Source organism: Ictidomys tridecemlineatus, chromosome 3 (genome assembly GCF_052094955.1).
Source record: "Ictidomys tridecemlineatus isolate mIctTri1 chromosome 3, mIctTri1.hap1, whole genome shotgun sequence".
Lineage (NCBI taxonomy): Eukaryota > Metazoa > Chordata > Mammalia > Rodentia > Sciuridae > Ictidomys > Ictidomys tridecemlineatus.
This window is the reverse complement of record NC_135479.1, coordinates 13,117,997-13,142,950: the sequence shown is the minus strand read 5'-3', so window position 1 is coordinate 13,142,950 and position 24,954 is coordinate 13,117,997. Positions and strand designations below refer to the sequence as shown.

General features: G+C 50.3%; 1 protein-coding gene and 1 long non-coding RNA gene across 3 annotated transcripts in view; one reads left to right on the top strand and one right to left on the bottom strand.

Annotated features, from left to right (window-relative positions):
- Positions 1-502: 502 nt before the first annotated feature.
- Positions 503-23,196, top strand: LOC120884058 (uncharacterized). The gene is made up of 3 exons (XR_005726239.2): positions 503-2,148; positions 3,029-4,229; positions 23,056-23,196. It is a non-coding gene; the product is annotated as an uncharacterized LOC120884058 (long non-coding RNA).
- Positions 22,365-24,954, bottom strand: part of Cacng5 (calcium voltage-gated channel auxiliary subunit gamma 5) — a 39,495-nt gene continuing 36,905 nt past the window's right edge. For both annotated transcript variants that reach the window (XM_040268565.2, XM_021728417.3), the window contains one exon: positions 22,365-24,928. In XM_040268565.2, the coding sequence (XP_040124499.1) occupies positions 24,671-24,928 (258 nt within the window). In that variant the 3' untranslated portion in view covers positions 22,365-24,670. The remainder of the gene's footprint in view (positions 24,929-24,954) is intronic.

The following is a 24,954-nucleotide window of genomic DNA, read 5'->3' as shown; positions in this document are numbered from 1 at the left end:
AGACTCTGTGTCCAGGCTCACCACATTTGCCAATTTCTCTTTTAAATGCCCGGGCTGGGCAGCAGGCACGGAGGAGGAATTAAGCTGGTTTCCTTCAAGTTGAGACCATGGGTGGCCAATTATTTCTTGAGATAAACCACGCTGGTGCCCAAATGAGACAAATTCAGGTAATTGATGCTGGGGAACAGAATATTTAGCCACAAAGTCTAGACACTACAGTTATGCAGCATGCTGCAAATAACTAGCAAACAGCTCAGTCTCTGGAGCGAGAAGGATGGTTCCGATTCTCCACCACCCGTCCTGTGACTTGGGCAGGCCGAGCCTCGTCCTGTTCCTCAGTCTGTATCCTCCACAGAGCAAATGCCAGCGATTAGGAGGCGGTTAGCTATTAGCAAAGAAGCAGAGATTATGATTATTTAATGAGTTAGAGCGGATTTAGGTTTATCCCTACACAGCATTCCACTCACTCCTCTGCATCCCAATGTGCTTCCTTTGCAGAGAGTCGGTGCAGTGATGCACAGAACTGGGGACACCCCGGGGAGTATGTCACTCAGGTGAGTGGATTTAGTCAGAATTCTTTGGGTTGTAAGTGACAGATGCACTCAATCAAGCTTAAGCTCAAGGATTTATTAGGTTTGTGGGGTGAATTGAGAAGAAAACTGTGGAAGGTGCCCGGATGAAGATGGAACATCAGGGGCAACTGGATCCTGAGACCCAAATGCCCTCAGGATGCTCTCTGGCCACCATCGCTGCCTGCTGGTGGCTTACTTCCTTATGTCAGCTAGTCCGTGCCCACACAGCCTGGAGACATGCTCCTCTCGCTGGCTGCTTGTGAAAGGGAAGCCCCAACACAGTCACTGGACGTACCCTGCTGTCACTTGTCCATTGGACAGAAACTACTCAGTGCCAGCCCAGTGGGCGCCCCACAAGGCCCCTTCTAACCATGCCCACCCTGTCCCAGGGGTACCCTCAGAGCCCAAGCTCGGCTTTTCTGAGCCCCTGGTTTCCTCCCCATCATACCCTCCTGCCCCTCCACTCAGGCCCAAGGCAAGACTGAGACATTCTTTCGGTGGCCTCCTGGGGCAGACACTGGGAAATGTAGGATCCACACCCCTCCTCCACCACCAGCAGAGCATCCGGTGGTGAGAGTCACTGCACTGGCCTCAAAACTACCCAGGGCAAATGCTAACGCCCCAGGGAAAAGGAGCAGGAATGGCAAGGTCCAAATTCCCATCCTCAGCTCTTGGGAATTCATGGGATTTCAGGGGAACTGGAGCTATACCGCGGCGTTGGGCAATAACGGGGAAGCTTCCAAACACACATCAATTCCAGTGCCGCAGACGTTTGCAGGGGTTAGAGGGGAACGAAGGCAGAAGGGCCAGGGCCAGGTACCCCGCCAGACAGGACCCGCAGGGCCCACCCGCAGGGGGCGCAGGAGGCTTTGGGGATGCCTGGTAGGCGGTGCCTGCAGCCCGCCCGGTGGACCGAGCTCCTGGAGGAGAGAGGAGGGAGGCCAGCCGGGAGGGGACCGCACTTGGGCGTGGAGCCTGTGACTCGCTGTGGCTCACGTCCCGGTGGATCCCGATGACCCTTCCTAATGTGCACGCGGTGGGATTTTCAGAAGGCGAGGGAGGCGCGGGACGCGGTTCTGCATTTCGGAGATAAGTCCGGGTGCTTCCAGGGGCCTGTGCACACCGCCCTGCTCTGGGCTCCTCTCTGGCCGGCGAGGTCTGTCGCGACGCCGGGCAGGTGCAGGGCGGCGACAAGAGGGGGCTGCGCAGTCCCCGCCTGGGGCCACCGACGCAGCGCGTCCCCCTGGGCACAAAGCCGTGGCACTCTGGGGGGACAGGGCGACTATCACTCCGGTCCCCTCTCGGGGAACCCCAGTCTCTCGCAGCCCTTAGAAGTTGTGACATGGCACAGCAAGCAGCGCCACCAAGGCCGGGAGCTTGGAAGTGCCGAGTCCGCCTCCATCATCGCCGGCAGCCGGGTGGGTGGGTCCCGCACGGTCTTCAGCCGATTTGGGGCGCCTGGGACACCTGTGTAGGATCACGAAGTGGAGTGGGAGCGACAACTCGCCCACGGTTACACTCCCTGACGTCCGTCACGGATTTATTGACACCTGCTGTTTGCCTGGCTCTGCTTTGGGTGAGCAAAATCCAACAAAGATCCCCGCCCTGGGGAGCTCGAGGGGAGCCCGCAATGGAGCCCAAGGCTTGCAAAGCATGTGGAGTGTGAAAAGAGGGAGGAGAGGTGGGGGCCCTGGAGTCGCACGTTTTCTAGGCCAGGAGGGGAAGGCCTGGCCAAGGAGGTGGGAAGACACTGAAGGAGGTGACCCGGTAAGCCAGGCAGATATGGGCCAGAGGGGAAAGCGCAGAGAAGAAAGAGCTAGAGCAAAGGCCCTGGGGCAGGAAGACTGAAGATAGCACAAGGGAGAGGAATAGATGGAGGGGAAGGAGGTGGGGAATGAGGTCCTGGCCACTGCCATCTACTTTCTATCTCTGTGAATTTAACTACTCCCAAGTATCTCATTGAAGTAGAATCCTACAGTATTTGTCCTTTTGGGACTGGATTATTTCACTTAATGTCTTCAAGTTTGCCCATCTCTTAGTATGGAACAGGATTTCGTCCCCTTTTGATGGATGAATAATGTTTCAAGGTTTATCTGCCCCCCCCCACCCAGCATCAAAGGGGTACAGATTCTGGATTTTGAAGACAGAACCGAGAGGACCGCTCCTAGATGCCAAGAGATGACGGTACAGATCACTGTGCTTCAAAATTGTGTAGATGCTGTCAGGGTGAATCAGTGACAACATTTATTCCGTAGCACTATGGCGTTCAGAATGACTTTAGTTGGGTTCGTGTGTTCTCTTGGCTATGATGGGGTGTTCACCTACCGGCCCCCCTACTGCAGAACTAAAGGCCAGGATCTAAATGTTAACGCCTTGGGAGAAAAGACAGTTTAATAAGATTTACCCTTGAAAATAATTGAACATGTCTAATAAGTGCAAATCCCTCTTTCGCACAGGCAAACCTCTGCCCTGAGATGATGCCCTGAGATGATGCTCAGCATGCCCTGTCATGGGTAGGACGCAGTTAAACACTACGATGCAAAATAGGAGTCACAGCATTTTGGATACAATAGAAGGACAGAGAGTTGGAATCACCTCAACCTTCAAACCAGACAGTCCTTGTATATTTACAAGGCCAACTTCTCCAACGTCCAGGCAAAGCCACTGTTTCTCTGTGCCCAACCTGACCTGAGACCCACTTACCTCAGTCATCTGCTCAGATGGGGCAGAGTAGTGGTGGGGGGTGGACACCTAACCCCAGGTCCCCTGCAGGGGAGCTCTTTAGGTCCCTTGAATCCCAAGCAGCTGCTTAACCTAAAATACTGCATTTAAAAAAGGCTATCTATATATTCTTTCTATCTACCTATATTTGGTACTGGGGATTGAGCCCAAAGGCACTTAACCACTGAGCCACATCCCTGGCCCTTTTTATTTTTTATTTTGAGACAGTTCCTCACTAAGTTGCTTAGGGCTTCACTGAGTTCCTGAGGCTGGCCTTGAACTTGAGATCCTCCTGCCTCAGCCTCCAGAGCAGCTGGGATTACAGGTGTGCATCACCATGCTTGGCTAAAAAATACTATTTATTAACCCCCAAAATAAACATCTGCTCATTCAGGGTGTGGAGTCTGTTCCTGGGCCCCTCTGGAACACAGGTGGGGTTTTTATGACTCCAGGGGAAGGAGGCCTGAACTGCCAAGGCACAGTGACTGTCAGGGTCTCAAAGTCCATGTGAAAGCAGCTCTGCCCACAGAGTGACACCGAAAGTGTCCCCCACCCCCATCCTTGGGTTTCATGACTGCAGATGGAAAATCCTCAGAAAGAAATTGCAACTGCAGTGAACATGTAGATTTTTCTCATCATTATTCCCTAAGTGATGTAGTAGAACAACCATTTTCATAGCACGTGCATCCTATTAGGTATCCTAGGTAATCTGGATATGAGTTCAAGGGCACAGGAGGATGTGCATGTGTTCTGAGGAAATGCTATGCTGCTTTATGCAAGGGACTTGAGCATCCTTGGAGTTTGGATTCAGAGAAGGTTCTGGAACCTATCCCCCGTGGATACTGAGAAAAAAACTGTACAGATGACTCCAAAGTCATGTAGGTGCTGTTGTGATGAAGAAACTGCAAATTTATTCTGCAGCACGTGGAGTGACAGGTAAGCCCTTGTGCAGTTGGAGTGTTGGGTCAGCACATGCAACCGTTAGGCTGTGGGCATCCTGAGGATGAGGTCTGCACCTTCCAAGGCTGAGAAACTCTGGTCCAGAAGCTGTAGTAAACTCTTAATTGGTCTCTCTGGTCCTCCTCCCCACCAAGAGGTCAAGGCCACTGTCCCTTCAAATTCCATGTTTTCAGGTGAGGGCTTTGGGCAGACAGGAGAGCAGATGGGGTCAGGGAGATGTGGAAATCTCATTATCTGGGCTGCCAACACGCTCAGTTCCAGTGTCTCCATGGAGGAGGTCTAGGGAAGGCAGGAGAGAGCCACTCCTGGCCTGGATGGTGTCCCTGTGCCCAGAAGAGCAGCCTAGGGTGGGTGCACAGCTGGGCTTTCTTCAGTCTTAGGAACCCCAGATTGAGCTTCTCAATTTCTCGTGTCTGTTTTTCTTGCTCTTCTTCCCAATTAGATTTTATAAGCAGCTCCTTTGGTTTCTGAGCCAAGAATGGCAACCAGCGAGTGATGGATTAGGGACATCTGGCACTGGCAGCGTGTCACCAAGTCACAGCTGCCTGCTGTGAAATCCCACCCAGGCTGCTATCTAGGTAGCCTCCCCCACTCCCTTCACTCCTGTCCCAAGTCCCCACATCAATCAGAAAAATACTTGTCTCTACAGACTGATCAGAAACTAGGATGTGAAATGAATTTGGGAGGAAAAACTGTCCATGGCCACTTTTCTGAAAATTCTGCTTTAGGAAACTATGTTTCCTAATGATTTTCCCTTTCTTTCCCCCCTGACTATTAATGCACACATAAAAAGCACAAGCTTTAAAAAAAGCATTTGAAGGATCACACACAGAATTCATATTCCATCAGCTTTCCATCAAAGGAGGATTTTTGGTACTTAACAGATGACCTTGGCCTCCCCAGGTGCAGAGAAAGAACTCTGGGGTGGGAATCAGGAGACCTGGTTCAGTTCAAGTTCTCCATCCCTTATGTGATTTTGCAAGAATCAATTCACCTCTCTGGGCTGGGGGTTGGGGTTTGTTTAATGGTCACCAGGGCCATTTTTCAATGTGCTTGAAGATTCCAAGCCTGGACAAGCAAACACAGTCACGTGTGTGTCTGGTGTCTCCAGGGCATTTTACCCCAGAACTTGAGGGCACAGGGCATGACCTTAAATAATATCCAATCTCCCAGTGACAAAATTATTATCCTCTCAGTGTCTTTCCTTGATCTTCCTCCTGTAACAAAGACAGAGCAAGGCCAAGGGCCCCGGGGAAGTCAAACATTGTGACTTGGTGTTGCATGTTGGTGGCTAGCTTCTAGCTTTATCATGCATGATACTGAATTTCCATTTACTGTAGGAGATGGCAAAGGATTTTTGCCTTTTAAGTGAAATTTATTTAATAAACAAGTTGGTTTATAGGAAAAATGTTAAATTCAGAAATGGTAACTAGGTGTTGTAAAAAAAACATGGCATTTGTTTGCAGACACACACAGACAGCTCCCTGTATCCTTGTGCTTGGCATCCATGGGTTCAACCACTCTGGGATCAAAAAATAGAAAAAATCGCCTCTGTACTGAACCTTTTCTGGACATTATTCCTTTTCTGGACATTATTCCCTAGAAGAGTTGTTATACTATTTACAGAGCATTTACATTATATTAAATAGTATAAGCAATCTAAAGATGATTTAGGGCACATGAAGAGATATGTGTAGGTTGTATGCAATTTCATATACAGACTTAAGCATCTACAGATGTTGGTCGGTGTCTGCAGGCATCCTAGTATCAATCGCTTGTGGAGACCAAGGGATGACTGTAAGTGAAGTTTGATTTTTATTTATTAATTTAGGGGTCATTTATTTACTTATGGCTTAAGAACATCCAGGAGACTGCCTCTGAACGACAGGGTGTTTTGTTTGTTTGTTTATTTGTTTTGGCACTGGGGATTGAACTCAGGGGCACTTGACCACTGAACAACATCCCCAGCCCTATTTTGCATTTATGTAGAGACAGGGTCTCACTGAGTTGCTTTACAGGGTGGTTTTAAAAGGAGTTGCCTATCTCTCTGTGTTCTGTGGCTGTGCACATTGAACACACCCAAGTTCTGAGTCTCTGTTGGCTCGACCCATGCAGTTTCTGGATATGGCCACTAGATGGGGCTTCTCCCTTGGAGACGGAGCAGGCCTCCTTGATGATGGCTCTGCGCATGCTTCTTGCTCAAAGCTGTGGCTCTCTTTCCTGGATTTAAGCAAAACCTTCATTAATAGCTTCTACAAATGGTCCCTACCCAAATGTCACCTCCCTAGGTTTTCTTCCACCTAATTTTCTTTTTTTTTTTTTTTTTGGTATCAGTGCGTTAACCACTGAGCCACATCCCCAGCCCTTTTAAATATTTTATTTAGAAACAGGGTGTCGCTGAGTTGCTTAGAGCCCCACGAGGTGGCTGAGGCTGGGTTTGTACTCTCGAGCCTCCTGCCTCAGCCTCTCAAGCCTGGGATTACAGGTGTGCACCACTGTGCCTGGCTGTTCCATCTAATCTTATTTCGTCTTCTCATTGCCCCTAACCATCTTAGGTATGCTCTTGTGGTACTGCACCCCTATTTCCCCACACTGGAAGATGAGTACGTCCAGGAAGGGGCTCTCCATGGAACAGCCTGTGGCATGCAAATAGGCACTCAAGAAATATTCTTTAATGACTGAACGCCGTGACCCTGCATGAAAACCCAGATGAAGGCAGCAGGCAGTTCTGGAAGGAGGGCAGGTGTGAGGTGGGACTAACCTGATTGCAATATCAGGCTCCTGCACTTGCCAGCCAGCTGGTTTGGAGCAGGATATTTGGAGTTTCTAAGTCTCCATTTTCTCATGTTTGCAATAGGGCAATAGTCACCACCCTCTCTGGTCATCTGAAGATTCGTAGTGAGACAACTAGTGCCCAGGGGCCAGTCTCGTGCTTGGCACGTGAGTGGCATTTAACCAGTGTGAGTGGCTTCCCACTCTTTTCTAGAGGATAATTTGGAATACACATGAAATGCACACTAGAAACTCGACCTAACATTTTTCTCTGTTGAGGGCTCTGCTGTGTGTTTTCAGAAGTAGAAAATCAACCCGAACATCTGACAGAAGACAGAACAGACCCTTGTGAACTGGTCCTATCTGGCTTGGAAAAAAGTTTTGACTTGACTACTTTTATGGAAAATGGTCCTTTAAGTCCCCGCTCCCGAAACACCAAGTCACGTGTACAACTGGTTATTTTTTTGGATACTCACCTCAACCACAGAGCCTTTGAACATGCCGGTCCCCTGAACACTTCTGCTTGAGGACTTCCCTGGGTGACTCATTCCTCAGGGTTGAGTTTAAATGCCACTTCCTCTGGGAATCCTTCCTGGATCACAGAGGCCCTTGGGTCAGCTATTCTTTTAAGCTCCCCTGTTCCAATTTGTATTTTCTTTTAAAAAATATTTTTAGTTGTAGATGGACACAATACCATTATTTTGTTTATTTAGTTTTTTTTTTTTCTAATGTGGTGCTGAGGATCAAACCCAGTGCCTCATACATGCTAGGCAAGTGCTCTACCACTACTGAGCCACAACCCCAGCCCTGTATTTTCTTAATGTCTAGCACCCCATTATTTGTTGTCTGAGAACTTGTTAGTAGATTATATCTGAGACCCGAAGTCATTTGGCTTTTTAGTCACAGACAGAGCATCCAGAGCACCAAGATGGTTGGTTGCATCAGAACAGCAGGGTAGATGTGCTCTGCCCAGAACTTGCCAGAACCTGCTGGACCAGCATCTGTACACTAGATGTTTTCCATGCCAAAGATCTGGGTCCTGGGAAGAGGCACTTGCTTCCCTAAATGGCCCCCGAGGTCAATTACAGATGTGCCTCTATTAAATCAGGAAAGTTAGTCATGGGTCCTAAATTCACAAGTTGAATTTTGCTGTTTTAGAAATTTATTGTCAAAGACAGAGAAACTGGAAGTTTCAATGGAAGTGAGCAGTGCACTCTCAGAACAGGGGTCCAGAGCTGAAAAGGGGACCCCCCTTAGGGCTCTTCCCCACCCTCAGCCTCTTCTCCCACAGCCTCAGAGACCCAGCTCACCCTGAGGGACCTGGCCCTCCCTTCCTGGCCTGTCCTCCTTGTTAGAGACCTTTGGCAGTGAAATCTTTCAGAGGTCATTGCTAGATTCCCCCACATTTTTCTTCTCCTTGGCTAGAGATGATGGGATTTGGGAACAACCTGCAATGTTATCTGGCCAGAGAAGCAGCTCTGTGCATGTTTGCAGCTTAATTATCAGCTAGAGCCTCCTGATTGCACCGTCCTCCCAGCGGGGAACACCTGCTCTGCCTTCCGAAGCTTGGCATTTGGGGGGTGTGTGTGTGTGTGTGCGCGCGCGCGCGCTTTAGAGCTATCTTTCTCTCTATTTTCTTGTCCTAGTAAATGTGATTTAACCACAGTGGGTTTTTGGTGATGCTTCTTAAAAACAAAAACAAAAACCCCTCATTTTCATCATCTTTGGGCTTGCCTTAGTTTGGTTGGTGAAAGCGCCATTGGGCAGGGGGTGTAGCTCAGTGGGAGAGCCCTTGTCTAGCGTGCACAAGGCCCTGGCTTTGATGCCCAACACTGCAAAAAGCAAAAGCCTAAAACCCAAAAGTGAATCGTAGCCTGGACGGTTTATAAGCCACAGACCTTCATTTCCCAGAGTTCTGGAGGCCGGAAGTCTGAGATCAGGTGCTGTGTGGTTGGGGTCTGGTGAGGGCCCTTGCAGATTGCAGACAGCAGACTTCCTTTTGTATCCTCCTGTGGCCGAAGAAGGATAGGGGATCTCTCAGGGATTCCTTTCACAAAAGGCGCCAGTTCCATTCATGGGACGTACTTTCGTGACATCATCACCTCCCAAAGCCCCCCTCCCCCCCGTACCCTCACGGTGGGGGTCAGGACTTCAGCATGGAATTCCACAGGGCCATGGCTGCTCAGTGCGTTGCAGGCCACTACCCCAAAGGAAACCCCTTCCCGCCCAGGAGAGTGGGTTCCAAAGACTGCAGCTAAGAAATGGCGCGGGAGAGCCCCCTTCCTGCCGTGTCTGTCCACGTGGGCCCACGGCTGCCCTCCTGCCCACCCCTGGGAGCTGAGTGAGATTGTCCTGGGAGGGGTTTCCTTCTCTCCCCAGATGCCGCAGTGTGTCCCCACGGCCTAGACCTCAGGCTGAGACTCCTCTGGTTCCCTCCCTGTGCCCCTGAGGACACCCTGGCTTCTGGCTTGCCATGCAAGAAGGCAGGGACTCTGTTTCCTGCTGTCCCCTTTCCTCCTGCCCTCTGCCCCGCCAGCTCTGGGACTGCTCCCAGTGTCCCCACACCACCTGTCCCGTGTGGCACTCCTGGTCCGTGCTTTGGCCCCTCTTTGGTCTCGCTGCTTGCCTAACCCTTTGAGTCAGAGTATCTGTTCACAACTCTGCTGGATCCTCCATAGACACCAACCCCCTTCTGGAACCTTCTTTCCTCCTCACTTCCCCATTCTGCAGTCTGGGAACCCACTCTACCCCTTGCCATCCCCATCTGCCTCCTCAGGTTCCAGAGCCAAGCCCCCCAGATCCCACCAACATCTCTTTCTGAAGAATTCAGTTGACCCTAGGCTTGGTCTGCGATGAAAGAGACTCCGTTATTGGGGTACAGATCTCTCCAGAAGTTGCGGATTGAACTCAGGACCCTTTATCACTGAGCTACATCTCTAGTCCTTACTATTTTTTATTTTGAGACCAGGTTTTGTTAAATTGCCAAGACTGGCCTTGAACTTGCAATCCTCCTGCCTCAGCCTCCTGAGTTGCTGGGATTAACTGTGTGTGCAGCTGTACCAGGGAGCCAGGATTTATTTTACCCTTTGGGTTAATTTGCTTTTATTTTTGTCACCGTGACCAAAATGCCTGACAATAACTTGAGGAAAGGTTTATTTCGTCTCCTGGTTTCCGGGGATGCAGTGTGTCGTTGGCTGGCTTCAAGGCAGAGCATCATGATGGAAGAGCGTGGCAGAGGAAAGCTGTCAGCGCATGGCACCTGGGGATGGCGGGAGAAAGAAAAGGGCTGAAGAAGACCTTCCAGGGCACCCTCCTCCCCCGGCCGTGACCTACTTCCCCCAACTGGGTCCCACTCCTCAGTAGTCCCTTAGTGTGAGTGGAGTAATTCTCTGATGATGAGCACAGCAAGGCTCAGATGTGGGGCTCTGAGACAACTCTGCAGAGCCCCCCCAACTCAGTCGCTGCCTGCAAGCCCACCTCTGAACCTTGCTACCTTGGGAACCATGCTCTCAATACAAGAACTTTGGGGATCATTCCAGGTCCCAGTCATAACAACCTTACTCTGTCCCAGGCGCTGGCTGAGAACTTTATGCGGGTGTCTTCGTTCACTCCCCGTGGCAATCACAGAGTGCTTCTTGCTATGTATATTTTTTCCTGAGGAAGGGAGAGTGTGGTAAGCAGCCACACGGTACAGCCTAGAAATGGATCTGAATTCAGAGCTTCCAGAATTAACGGAGATGTCATGCTGCATCCGGAGAGCTGATCTCCCCCACGAGGCTGCAGCCAGCTCCTCCAGTGTATGTTTGGATGTGTCTGCGTTGAGATGGAGATGGTGGATTCTCAGGGACACTGGATGGAGACCCGGATCTATAAGAATGACCAGCCATGGTGTCTCTTTAGTTAGACGGACAGAACTTCCAGGGTATGTTTGCACCGGGTCAACCCGAACAAGAGCATAATCAATTTAAATGTCACCAAATTCAAAGACCTTCACATCGTGGCCGCAACTGATTTATGGCTAGACCGCTTACCTAGGAAGAAACATTCTGAACTCTGAATATCCAATGATTGATGTGTGCTGGCCTGAGAACTTGCACTTTTTTTTTTTCCGGAAAAATCCTATACACGGTCAGAAAGCTCCGCCCCGTGTGAGCTCTCCTCTTCTCTGAGAGACAGGCTGCACATCCTCTGTCTCTGGGGTCCACTGACCTTTGTTTTGCTGTCCTTTAATAACTCTTTCCTTGTACCTTGCTTCCATTGTGTCCTGAAATTCTTTGAAGTGGCACAAGTCAAAAGCCAGCCTGGGGCCAAGTTGAGGTCCCACTACCCACTTGGAAGGTACCTTTCTGGTGACAAGATCATTAAATGTTTGTGAAATGCTTTTTGCTGTGGGGCCAGTTGTGGGGCGGGTGCAGGAGAAGCAGAGGCCGGTCTCCTTCTTTGTGATCTGCTGTAGGAGAGGAATCAGCAGGACTTGGCTCTTGTTGGGGGGTCACCCCTCTGCCCCTAGCCCCACCTGGGCTCCACCCCGAGCAGTCTGCAATTCCTCTCCCAGTCTGGCTTCTCTCTGGCTCCTCTATTTTTTGCTGCTGCCCAGGAGACTTTTATAAGGGACCCAGCTTATCTGCCCTCTGCTGACCAGCTTGTCTGAAACCTCTCTTGGCTCCCCACTGCCTCTAAAATAGAGTCCAAAATATGGAGTTCAAGGGTCGTTTGTCTCTGGCCTTGTTATGGTTTGGATATGAGGCGAATGCAGGAATGCTCGGAGGTGGAGTGATTAGACTGGGAGCTGTAACCTAACTGGTCCGTCCTCCTTTGATTGGGCGGTAACTGTAGGCAGGTGGGGTGTGGCTGGGGGAGGTGGGTCACTGGGAGTGTGCCCTGGAAGGGTGCGTCTTCCCTGTGTCCCTTACCCTTCAGTTTCTCCTGCTTCCTGACCCTCCATGAGCAGAGCAGCTTTCCTCTGCTGGCCCTTCCCCACGCCGTGCCTCCTTGCCTCGGGCCCACAGCAATGGAGTCAGCCATCTGTGGACTGAGGCCTTTGAAACTGTGAGCCCCAAATGGACTTTTCCTCCTGTAAGTTGTTCTGGTTGGGTATTTTGGTCACAGCAGTGCAAAAGCTGATGCGAACTGTCTCCTAAGTTTCCAGTGTCCAGGCTCCTGTCTCAGGTGGGCCCTGGGCTCAGCCTCAGCAAACAGCCTTTCCAGACATGCCCAAAGTCCTGTGGTGGACCTAGAATGTGCCCTTCCACCTGGGCAGCTCCCTTTCATCCTTGAACTTCCCAAAGGATCACACTAGTTGCCCTGGTCACCCCCTCCTTTAGCGTACCATGGGCCTCTGTACTGCCGTTTAGTGTGGCCCTTGATGGTGGAGATACTTCACTGTGGATCCTGATGGAGGTGACCACGTGGGGGCTGTGCAGGAGCCTCCCTTCCTTGCAGGAGATACAGGCTACCGATGTCCAAGAGGATGGGACATCAAGTGGGCAACTTAGTAGCCTAGGGCCATGGTTCCCAGACTGTGTTCCTAGGTACCCCTGAGTGCTGTAGTGCCCTCCCAGGGGTGCCAGGGAGATTTTAAATGTCCAAGGGAAACATGGCAACATCTGTCAGACCACCACGACTAGGCCTGCCAAGGAATGGCTCTAGACTTGCTCCAGGTCTCTCCAAAAGCTGGCAAAGAAGTGGCCATTCTTGAGCTATTTAAGCAGGCAGATGTCTGAGAGTCTCATGGTATGTTTGTTCAATGCCCTTGAAACAGAGGGAATGCAAAAGGACCCAGAAAGAATATTCATGACCTGGAGATACGTGTCAGAGATGAAGACAAGATCAAAGAGCGGTTTCTAGGGGGAGGGCTGGTGAAATGTTACTCGTGGATGTTGCTGGAAACAACCCAACTGTCCATCCACTGGGGCCTGGGAACGTTCATACAACAGGACTTCTGCAGCTACGGAACAGAATGCAGATGGAGGCATGGAGACCTAGGAACCTAATAAAAAGAAGGAAAAGGTGTTTCTTTTGGCCTAGGAGCACTGTGAAAAAAATTACTGAGGTCCCCAGGGAGCCCTTTATCCTAAGTGTGGGAGCCTCTAGTTCGGAAAAAAAGTTGTTTGGTATTTGCAACTTTTCTCTGAGTTTCAAATTAAAATATGAAGCACTGGGTTGGTTTAGAGTCCTTTCAGAGGCTCTTCATGGAGAGAGGCTTCTCTGCCACCGTGGCAGATAGATGGCTGGAGTTGAAGAGCCAGGCTCCTGAAAGTGCCGTCTCCAGCCACCTCGGGTTTCTCTGCATCTCCACGAGCAGGTGAGCATAATTCCAAAGAAAACGTCAAGACAAAGCTAGGTCAAGACAATGCAGGGAACCCATCTGTCCAACTCTACCCTAAGAAAACACGCGGAAGAAGAAGAAACCAAGTTAGCCATCAGAGGGCAGAGTTAGCTTTTCTCCTTGTAAAATCGGAGATGCATTTGAATTTAAAAAAAAAAAAAAAGGTTCTTTGAAGGTGTGAGTTCTGTGTTGAGCAGACAAATGTGTAACTCGATGAAGAGGTAAGTGTAAAGCACTGACTTTGAACTCTAAAAAGCCAATTTTCAAAGCACTCGTGCATGTTAGGTTACAAGTTTATGTCATCTTTTTGTGTGGTGTGTGGTGCTGGGGATTGAACCCAGGGCCTTGTGCATGCAAGGCAGGCACTCTACACACTGAGCTACATCCCCAGCCCCTATGTCATTTTCTTAACAACAACAACAGATTGAACAAATGCACAATGTCCAAGGAAAGTCAGTAGTCCCTGGGAGTTGAACCCATTCTGGGAACTACATTTTAAAAACAGACCTTGCAGTCTAGAGGTTCCACAGAGGCCAGTGTCTCGAAACGATGGCACCTACAGAAGTGTGCAGAGGGAGGCGGATGCCACTGACGATGCTGTCAGTGAGGTCGGGTCCTCTCTCTCAGATGTGAAGCTGTGAAGCTGGTTTATTTGGTGCAGTTCCTCAGGGCAGAGCAAAACCAGAAGATAAAAAAAGAATTGAGGCAGAGAAAAAAGTTTAGTTACTTGAACTGCCTGACTCCAGCCACCCCTGTGCATAAAATTCACTGTGACTTTGGGGACATCAGGCACAGGCTGCCTGAGATGCTGACCCTGGGTGCCTAATGGGTAAAATTGGTACAGGTTGACCTGCCACGGTTGAAGTGGGGTGGGGATAGGGGGATGACACCCACTCAACCTCTCTTTCACCCTCTCCTTTCCTGTGGATCCTTAGGGATGCCCAAGGATCCCTCACAGCCCAGTGTGAAAAACATTGAGCTGGTCACTTATCCCAGTTCCACCACTTTTTAGCTGTGTGCCCTTGGACAAGTCACCCCTTTCAGCCCCCTGTGAGACCATATAGTTTATATGGTTAGGTGCAATAATGTTCACCAAGGGCCTGGCCCACGTCTGGCTCAGCACGTGCACCCAGGGTGAGGACTGTGACCAACCCGGCCTGCGTCCCTTGCCCATTCCTTGGTCCGTCGCCAGGGAGCAGGGCCACGGGGCAGAGGAAAGCTAAAGATGTGTTCCCCGGTCCACTTCTATGGCTGCCTGCAATTCCTGGTGCCTGTGCGCAGCAACCCTGGTGATCTCATTAGCAATTATGTAATCACAGTGATAATGTGCTGTAGATGGGATTCCTCAGGAAACAGACAATGGGAACGAGTTGGTGTGCTGGTAGGAGGGTGTCCTGGAGCCAGGTCCTTGGGAATGGCGGGTGGGAGGGAGGAGCTGGCTAGGGAGGAGCCCAGCTGTTGAACAGGCTCAACCCCTAGGTGGCTCTCTGCAGCAGAAGCGATTCCCAGAGAAAGGGGCTGGTGGAGGAGGGTCATCCCTTTGGTGGGTGGGGTGTGGGGGATGGGACAGAACAGGGGACTTTATTGAAGGGGGGCCAAGTGGGGCTTCACCACATCGTGATAACTGTCCTTATCATCATCACCACTTCTCTGCTTGTCTGTGATCTTCTTGGGGACAACAGGGCCAGATCTGGGTTTGCCCACTGTTGTCTCCATGTCCAGCTCCAAGTGAGACCGTGGCTGTTGGGAGGGCCCTCGATGTCGTCATGCCCACGGGACTAAAGGCCACCTTTTATGTGCGTTGTTTGTATAAGTGTTCTGTCTGCAGCCTCTAACGTGGAGGCAGGCATGATGAGGAGATGGAGGGGGGTGATGTGCAGGACAAGTGAGAAGCAGGGCCTGCAGGCGGCAGTGTGCGGGATCTGGTGATGATGCGGCCAGCTTGGCCAGCCTGGTTGGCACAGATGATCAGATCTGTGCTCGGGCCACCCCTTCCAGGACTTCTCGCTTCTTTGCTGTGACCTGGTGTCCAAGTTAAATAACCTCTCCTGGAAACAGAGAGGTTCTGGGAGCTTGCTTGGGACCTTCTTCCCGGCACCAGCTTGCTAGGCAGCCAGCCTCTACCTGGGCCCCTCCCTCCTCCAGTCCTGCTCTGCTGTCCTGTGCAGCTCACTGCCCAGCCTAAGGTGCAGGGAGACATGGAGCTCCCTGGAATAGGGCTAACCTGAACCATCACCGTGCTGCGGGCAGGTATAGGCGAACATCTCTAATACGTAAATCCAAAATCCAAACTGTTCCCAAACATAAAAGCTTTGGAGCACTGACGTGACGCCACAGGTGGACAATTCCACATCTGACCTCATGGGGCAAACACAGGTGCAGGACACACAGCTTTTTCAGCATCCCCAGAGGAGAAAAGGCCCCGCCCCCCAGCTCCTTTCGGCTGCAATATAACTTTCTCTTCACATGCCCAGATTCCCTATATCACCACAAAGACACTAGAATGACACCTGTGCAGGCCAGATTCTCAACCAGGTCCCTCCCGATGCCCACCCCAGGCCAAGATCTCCATGCACTACCCACGATTTTCTTTTTTCTTATTCTCTGTTCTACTGTGTAATAGCTAGCACATACCCCTGTGGGTAGCAGCAATAAGAAAAAGAGGAAGGATTTACTTACGTCTATCGTACAGCCCAGGAAGCCACACTGGGGGGAAATGGGACTGGGAGTGGGGTGAGGAATGTCTCACAGAAGGTGTGATGTGTGGCTGACCGCCATCCAGGGCCCCAAGAAACAGGGGGACACACTTGACATTCCAGGCTGAAGGTGATGAACAGAAGTTAATGAAAAATAGAACAACATCACATAAAGCTAAAATTACCTCCAAGACTATGGGTATAAGGTGTATATAAAACAAATGAATTTCATATTTAGAGTTGGAGCCTATCCCTCCCATATCTCTTTATATACATGTGAATATTTTAAAACCTGATCCCCCCCCTCCCCTGCAAAAACCCCAATTCTTAACACTTCTGCTCCCAAGCATTTCAGATCGGGGATACCCAATCTGTGCTTTGACTTGAGAGTTTTCTATAGCAGCAGGAGGTTGAGGGATGTTGATCAGAGGAACATTTGCTGAGGGCCAAGGGCAAAGGCACAGGTTGATCAAACACAGGCCTTCAAACCAGCAACTGTAAGGCAAGTTAAATCACCTCTCCTGGACTCAGCTTGCTAATCTGTCCAGTGGGAATAACAGCATTTCCTTCATTAGGTTGTTCTAAAGATTCAGTTAAGTTCCATTTTGGAAAGAAATCGGCATTGAAGAAATCTTAGCTCCCACCATTTCATTCTCCCCTAAGGAAACAAAGAGGTTCTGGGAGCTTGCTTGGGACCTCCTTCCTCAGCAATGTCTTGGAAAGGAGGAAGGAGGAAGGGCCAATGGAGCAGCAGCAAAGACAGCCCTGTGTTTAGGGGGGGAACAAAAACGCACTGAAAGCTCCAGAGAGCGCTACTGTATGGGAATAATTATGGCTGCTATTTTTGTGCATTTGTTTAATAATGTTAATTTGGCGACAGCCTGATATTATAACATCCTCTCCCACACGGAGGTGGCTTTAGTTCCTTAGTCACCAGAATCCATTTGCATTTTTCCTGTGGGGTTTGAATCTGGGAGGCTGGTGACTCACAGCTGGAGGGTGGGGGAGCTCTAGGAAAGGCCCCTCTGGGTGTGGGGGCAGAGAAGGAGGGCACTAGCTCCTGGCCATGTTGCCCTGCGGTGGGGAGAAGCTGAAATATGCCCAGCTTCCCTGGCAATGATCTTCTGAGCCTTTTCCACCCTGGCAAAGAAGTGGCCATTCTTGAACCAGAGAACTTGCAATGTGGTTGTGGAACATCCTTGGAGCACAGAGAAAGCACAGGGCTGGAAAGACCAACAGGATAGTCACAACTTGGAAATTTGTGTCCGAAAAAGAAAACGAGATCAAAGAATGTTTTCTGCGGGCGGGGGCGGGGGGCAAAATTTGACTAGTGGATGTTGCTGGAAACAACCCAAGTGTCCATCCACTGGTGACTGGGGGAGTCCATCCCACAGGGCACAAGCAGCTACAGAATAGAATGAGGACTGAGGTGCAGAAGCCAGAGATGGACTGAGGGGAAGTTTCTCACAGCAGAATTCCACTCAAAAACGAGGAACGAATGGTATCAGAACAACATCTTTTGCAAACCCAAATAAAATAATGAACCTGGGCCAGGACGTCAATGATCACTAACTTCACAAAGGATGCCACAGGTCTCCTGAAGTTTTATTGACAGTAGATCAGACCGGCTTCCAATTGAGCCTCTAGAGCCACCCACCAATTCACAGGACATAGAAGGAACAGAAGAAAATATTCACCAACACCATCTGGATGCAGTCAGAAAAATCCAAGCTATGGGACACTCTGCAGCAACCAAGGGAGGGTGAGGAGGAGACACCCAGAGAGGAACAGAAATGCAGGAGGCAGGAATCGTCTTGGCAATGCAAGGCTATTAGATGGCTCTTGATAAACGAAAACACATAGACATAATATATTTATTAACTTATTATTTATTATAAATATTTATATAAATGGGAAAAAATCTGAACTTTCAAATGGATATTTGATGAAATTATGAAATTATTGTGGAACTAGGGATGTAACTGAGTGGTAGAATGCTTGCCCTGCATTCCATCCTCAGCAAAATAAATAAATAAATAAATAAAATCTTAAAAAAGAGAGAAAAGAAAAAAGAAAATTTTGTTACTTTTTGAAGTGTATCCTTGGTGGTATGATATTAAAAGAACCCTCATTTCTTGTGGATATACAGTGAAATATTTACCAAAGAAATGATATGCGTTTTGAGATTTGCTTCTAAATAACCCAACAGTAGAACACGGGTTGGTCCTTGTTGTTCCCTGGGGCTTCTTTTCTACCTTTGAATAAGGAGGACTATTTCATATTCCTATTTTTAAGCAGTGGATCTGCTGCAGACCTCAGGTTTTTTGTCTGATAAGATCTGTGTGTGTTCGCTGGTGCTGATGATATTTGGTGAGGCCCTTCTGTGGGAGCTGAAGCTGAAGTCTGGTGTCTAAACCGACACTCACAGGAGACTGTGCCTGGATTCAAGATGGTGGATCTGTTCTTGGATGAGTCCTAAGTCTATGAGCTGCCATTTTGGGGCCCCTCCATCCTTGATCACTTCAGGCATCTGTGGCTTTCACAGATGACACCCACCTGGAGCCTCTTGTTGGGCCTATTGAAATTGAGTCTCTTGATAATTTTGTTAATAAAAATAACAATCTATTGGGGCTGGGACTGTGGCTCAGAGGTAGAGTGCTCACCTAGCATGTGTGAGGCACTGGGTTTGATCCTCAGCACCACATAAATGTAAAATAAAGATATTGTGTCCACCTAAAAAAAAAAAACTGGGAAATAAATATTTTTTAAAAATAACAATCTGAGGAGACTTTGCATTGTACATAGTGTTTGGATTTCTTAAAAAATAGACTTCGTAGTGTTTCCACACAGGGTTGTACTGTATCTGAAAAGGGGAGGTGTATAAGTGTAAGCGAATTTAAAACAGAAATTGACCTTCGTTCAGTCGGCTGTGAAGATGCGATACGTGGTCTTTTTATTGCCTGGCCAGAAAACTCCAAAGCCCTCAAGCTTTGCTCTTTTTGCGATTGCAGATTGCAAAATGAATTATTCAAAGGCCAGAGATGAAGATGGGCCTACACTTTATCGCTGGAGCCCTGAGACTGCACGGTCATTTCTGAAGATTCATGGGGTCCTGCTCAGGGAATCCATAAGTCTACCCTTGGCCTTGACATTGGGAGGGAACACCGTGGCTCCAGAAACCTGAGCACTGCCATCCTGGTTCTCAAGGACAGGCGGTTGCTGCAGCCCAGTGAATACCACCTCATGGGGCAGAGGGCTCAGGAGCAGACAGGCTGGCACAGACTTGAGCCCAAGGTACCTGGAAGGTGGGGCTGGCTGCACAGCCTGGGAGGGAGCAGGGAGGGTGCGGGGGCTTCAGACTCCCTGACTGCCCACTCAGCACCATTTTCTTCCTTTTCTACGTTTTGTTTGGGAAGCTACTCCTCCCCAACTAGACTCAGGAGAAGATGGCTTTGTCTTCGGCTCCAGTGATTAGATCCCAGTAGGTCCAAGCTGGTGGTTCTCAACCCTGGCTTCCCATTACAATCATCTGGGGGCCTTTGAAAACATCCAGGTGTCTGGAATCCTATCCCTGAGGCTTAGAGCATCATGTCACGCCTTGATATCACCTGGGATACAGGTGGTGACCCAAGGCAACATCAGAATCCCTGGGAGAACCATGGTCAAAGCCAGATCAGTGGGCCTGGGGGGTCAGCTTTCCCCCCGAAACTGCCCTTTCTAATAGCGAGGAGGGGTGTGGGGTGTGTAAAGAAAGTTCCTCCTAGGCCATGAGCAGAGTGAGGGGTTAGAAGAGCAGGACTGGGTCGTGACAGGCCAGCAGAGCTCGGCTCAGTCATGGAGACTCTGAGCCCACACAGCCCCGAGTCAGCCTGTCTTCTCCACTGGGCACCACAAGAATCCCCATCTAAGTTTTCAATATGGCTACTACTTCTTCTCCTTCCCAGGGAAGAGAGCCTGGGGGTGCTGCCCGTCCTGTGGACGGAGAAACTGAGGCTCAGAGCATTCTAGCAATCTGCTCAGAGGGAGTGGCTGGAACATTTGCTCTGGGTTTGAGCGCAGTCACCTGGGAACAGCACCCAGGAAGCATCTTTCTGCCCCTCACTTAGCGTGAAAGTGGTGCCTCTCGATTTTGAACTTCAGGAGTTGGCTGACCCAGGACCCCCTCCCCAGAGCATTATCCAGGAGAGCAGATGGTGGGCTGGAAGCGCCCCTTCTGCCCTTCCCCTGTGGCTGGGAGGAAGAACAGGACAGTGAATTCTGCTGCTTCTCCTCTCTCCACCCTTCCTCCTGCAGTGGCCTGACATCTTGTTCTCTGGGGCTCCCCCAGCGTCTGATATCTAAATTTCATAACATTAGGGTATCATCTGGGTGCTTCTGGTTGGGGGCCGGGGCTGGGGGCTCATGGCTTGAGTTAGGTTGAGTTTTGCCTGTAAATCTCGTCTTTAGAGTTGGGACAGAGCTGGAAGCAGAGCCGAGAGGTGGCTTTAGCCACCTCCTCTCATTATAGGAATGAAAAAGCTGAGGTCCCCAGGAAATTAGGACTCAGTATAAGGACCACTGCTTCCCTGGAACTAGCAGGGAAAGGGTCCCTTGTGTGAAAATCCTTAGGGTGGGGCCACCCAGACAGAGAATCAGCCCTCCAGCAGGTGCACAGGGCATGCTGCTTCTCCTTACACATCAGAGACTGAGGCAGGCCAGGGACAGTGTGATCTGTACAAGGTGACAGAGCATAGGTATAGGATCCCAGCGCAGGGACGTGAGAATCCAGAGACCTTCGCTCTGAGGGAACCAGTGATTGTGGTCCAGCCCCTGTCCTGGGAGACATGGGTCCTGGGTACCCGCCCATTTCCCATCACTCGATGCACACCTGGAACCCAATTGCAAAGGCAGTCACCTCTGGGGGTGCACAGTTCTGGGGGGTGGGGGTTCTGGGGTTGTAGCCTGGCTATGGTTCACCACCTCCACTTCCAAGGGGACTGCTGGATCTGCATGGTGCCACCGAGCCTCACCCCTCCTATGCCCCAGGGGACAGCAGCCATCAAGCTGGGCCCACAGGTACCACCAGCGGGGTCCTGGCCTTTGCTTGCAGGAGAATGGGCGTGTATTGCAGAGGCCACAGGTTCATTCACCCCTGTGCCCACTCCCTACTCACAGTGCTGTGTCCTGAAGGCTAATCAACTTCCCAAGTGTCACATTAGTGTGCACGAGTGCATTTGTCAGGTGTGGGCAACAAACCTGCCCCGTGTGCCCTGCCCATCGGGTGCATACATTCAGTGGCCCGTGTGCCAATTTGCTAGAACCTTAAGGTGAAATACCGCTTTCCTCTCTGTCCTCTGCCCCTTTCCCACTTACAATGGTCAATTCTATATGCCTGAGTCACAGGGCTCAGATATTTCGTCCAACATTTTTCTGGATGGTTCTGTGTGTATTTTGGATGGATGCAATTAACATTTAAATCAGTTAAACGGTGACGCTGAGAAGAGCAAGTTATTCTCCATAATGTGAATCGACCTCATCCAATCAGTCGAAGGTCTGAATAGAACAAAGTCAGGGTTCTCCTGGGCAAAGACGCTTCTGCACAAGCTGCTTCTTGACTTGAACTACAGCCACAGCTGGTCAGCTTCACCCAGCAGATTTGGGTTGGATTCGCCAAACCTCCATAATTGCACCAACCAATTCCTTAAAATACATCTTTCTTCCTACATAGACATCCTGTTGGTTCTTTACCTGGGGACAAGGGACAATCACTCAAACATTAAGGGGACTCTCCTTACACATGGTCCTCTGGGGACATCTCTGAAAGTTTGTGATATCCAGGGATCGCCTCTGATTCTCCCTCTTCAGGTCTGTGTTGCCCCGAAACTCTCCCTTCATCTGGCGATGTCGGGTGGGGCAATGTTGTGATTCACCCATGGCCAAGAAGGAGGGCCAGGAGCTTCAGGTGGGAGGGACCCAGAGTCAGAACGGTTCCCTCTTGACGTCTGGGAATGATATTTATTCATATTTATTTATATCATCCACAGTACTTTGGCATCATATATGATTTCTGAGTTGAGTTTTTTTTTTTACTTGTATGTTTGACGTACAAATCTTTTGATTGTGGAGAAACTTACAAAATAGCCTCTGGTTCTGAGATTGATCTAGAGATGGGAAATGAGACGGTACTGGTGGCCCCAACCCCCAGGAGAGGAGAAAATGGCCTGTCCCTAAGCAACCTGCAGACTGTCTGTTCCAGGGCAAGCATGCCTCGATGTGGCCCCTCATCCTCCAGTCTGGTAAAGTTCCATCCTAATCATGCCACAGTCAAAAAGCAGCTTATATTTAGGAGTGGATTCTATTTTTTTCCTGTGTGCACAAAAACAAGCCTGGCATGGTGACAGAGAAAGAGTTTTAGAGAGAGAAAAGGACATCTTAGGAGCTAATTACAATGACAAAAATTGGAGTAGACAGCATCTAAACCATTGTCCAGCTTGGAAGTGCTTTCCCGTTGCCTCCAAGCATGCTGACTCCTTTGCTACGGGTGGCCCAGTGGCTTGGGCGTTGTTCTGCCCACAGTAACCAAAGAACAGGAGGAGGATCATCACAGGGTGCCAATGGCATGGGAGCTGGGCCTTGTGGTTGCTATCAGTTGATAGACAAGGGTTGAAAAGTCACACACAAAGCAAAATGAACTGAATCATTGGTTGTGGGTGAGTATATGGGGAATGGGTTTGGAAGCAATTTCTACCAAGCTTCTCAGAGCGGGAGGGGTTGCTCCAGGATCCCTGGTGAGTCAGTGGTTGGCTTCTCTCCTTTGCCCTCTACCACGCTGAAGCTGTGAACCAACCTGCCTGCTAAGGGCCAAGTCAGGCCCTCTCCCCAATTCTTACATTGAAGCCCTAATCCCCAAGACCTCAGAATGTGACTATGTTTGGAGACAGGACTTTAAGTGGGTGATCAAATTAAAATTGATCATCTAGTTAATTGCGGCAGACCCTAATCTAATTGGTTGGTGTATTTATAACAGGGAACCTGGACATACCAAGAGACCTCAGGGGCACATGGGCAGGAAGACTGTGGGAGTTACAGCAAGAAGGAGGCCGTTTGCAAGCCAAGCAGGAGGCCTTAGAAGAAACCAATCCAGCCAACAACTTGACCTTTTTTTTGACTTCCAGCCTCAGGAACCATGAGAAAGTAAACTTCTGTTGTTTGAGCCTCTGAGTCTTGGTGGTTTCTGGCAGCCTGAGTTGAATAAGACGCTGCCTTTCCCCAGGCGCCTGCGGGGTGCCTTCCTATACCTCGTGCCAGACCCCTCCACGGTGGCTCTATACCTAATGGCATCTCCAAGAGAAAAGCAGACACGGCCAAAAATACACAGCGAGGAGAGCATGATATTGTTTTTCTATCTAAAGTCTGAAAATAAAAAATGTACAAGATGAGCCAACTCCTGGAGATGGGAGGGGGTCATGGCTGGCAGTGGCTCCTCCGCCATTTTCCTCCTGGGAACTTCGCAGAGGTTTCCTGAGTCCTAGCTAGGGTTCCCCCCAGGACAACAGGTGTCACCCCACCTGTTCTTCTGGAAGCACCTGACTTGCCACTATGTCAGATGTTCACCTATATTAGGGTTCTAGGAGCATGTCCACAGGCACCCTTGGGGGGGCAGCTGGAGCAGTCTGAGCCTGGCTTGGTTAGGCTCCAAATGCGCCAGGTGTCACCAAATCCAGCTCCAAATCCCAGGGAGCTCCTTTGAAAGTTGCCTTGTACTTAGGTGATATAGACACCTGTCTATGTGATGAGACTGTAGGGCCTTCAGTGGGAAATAGGGCCCTTGTACACAGGGACAGTACCTCCAGGACCAGACATAGTGCCTGGTACTACTGACCCAGACCAACCGAATTCTCAAATTCTCATTGACAGAGTCCCCTCTCTGGGTTAAGGCATTAAAGGCCCCTGCTGAATCTGTGATTAAGGGGCCATGCTATTAAGACAGCTGCCAACACCTCTTTGTGAGTTCTTCAGCGTGGCCTCAGACCCAGCCTTAATGCCTGGGTTCAGGGCTGCTGGGCTCTGGAGGACGGGAGGAGGGAAGGTCCATCGCCTGGGCGGTGGGGTTCCGCAGGAGGGAGAGGTGTGACAGCATTTCAGGGGGAATGCCTGCTATACTTCTCAGAGCCAGCCACACCTTCCTATCAGAGTCGTTTTTGGCTGGATGGCCCAGGTCATGAACGTGAGGCCAGGCCGTTGGTAAGCACTCTAGTCCTTTTGCTATGTCAGGGACTGGGCATTCTCAGAACTGGCCTTGGCCCGGTGTGGAGTTGGGAGTGTGGGTACAATAACAACCAGAACACCAGCTTTCCCAGGGCAGGGGGCGCTGCTGAGCCACTGCTGGGATTGGCACCCCAGAGGCGGGGCTTCACCTGCACTCTCAGCCAATCAGTGTGCTCCCTGGCTCCAGGGTCCTGACATCCACGTGAGGTGTGAGCTACTCTGGGAGAAGCAGGGAGAGAATGTGGTCACACAACAGGGCTAAGCAGTGGGTGGCCTGGGCTTGCCAACCACAGGCTTGGGGCTCAAGGGCCGTCAGGGGAGGAGGGCAAGGGCTGTCTGGCTGTCCACAGTCCAGGCAGGGGGGTGGCCGGGGTTCAGCAGGGAGAAGATGACATCTGGTCATAGTCGGGGCACTTGAGCAAGGCTGGGTAGTTGCTGTTCATCTGAAGGGAGGTGTCGCTGGAGATGTCGGAGGGGCTGCGGCCCCGGATCCAGGCATCTGGGTGCAGGAACTGGCCGGAGTAATCGGAGCAGTTACTCAGACGTGGACGGTAGAAGCCAGGGTGAGGCCTGTACATGTCCTCGGCGGTATACCTCTTCATGAACAGGTACACAGACATCACCCCTGCACTCTACAGGGAGGAGGAAGGAGAGAAGA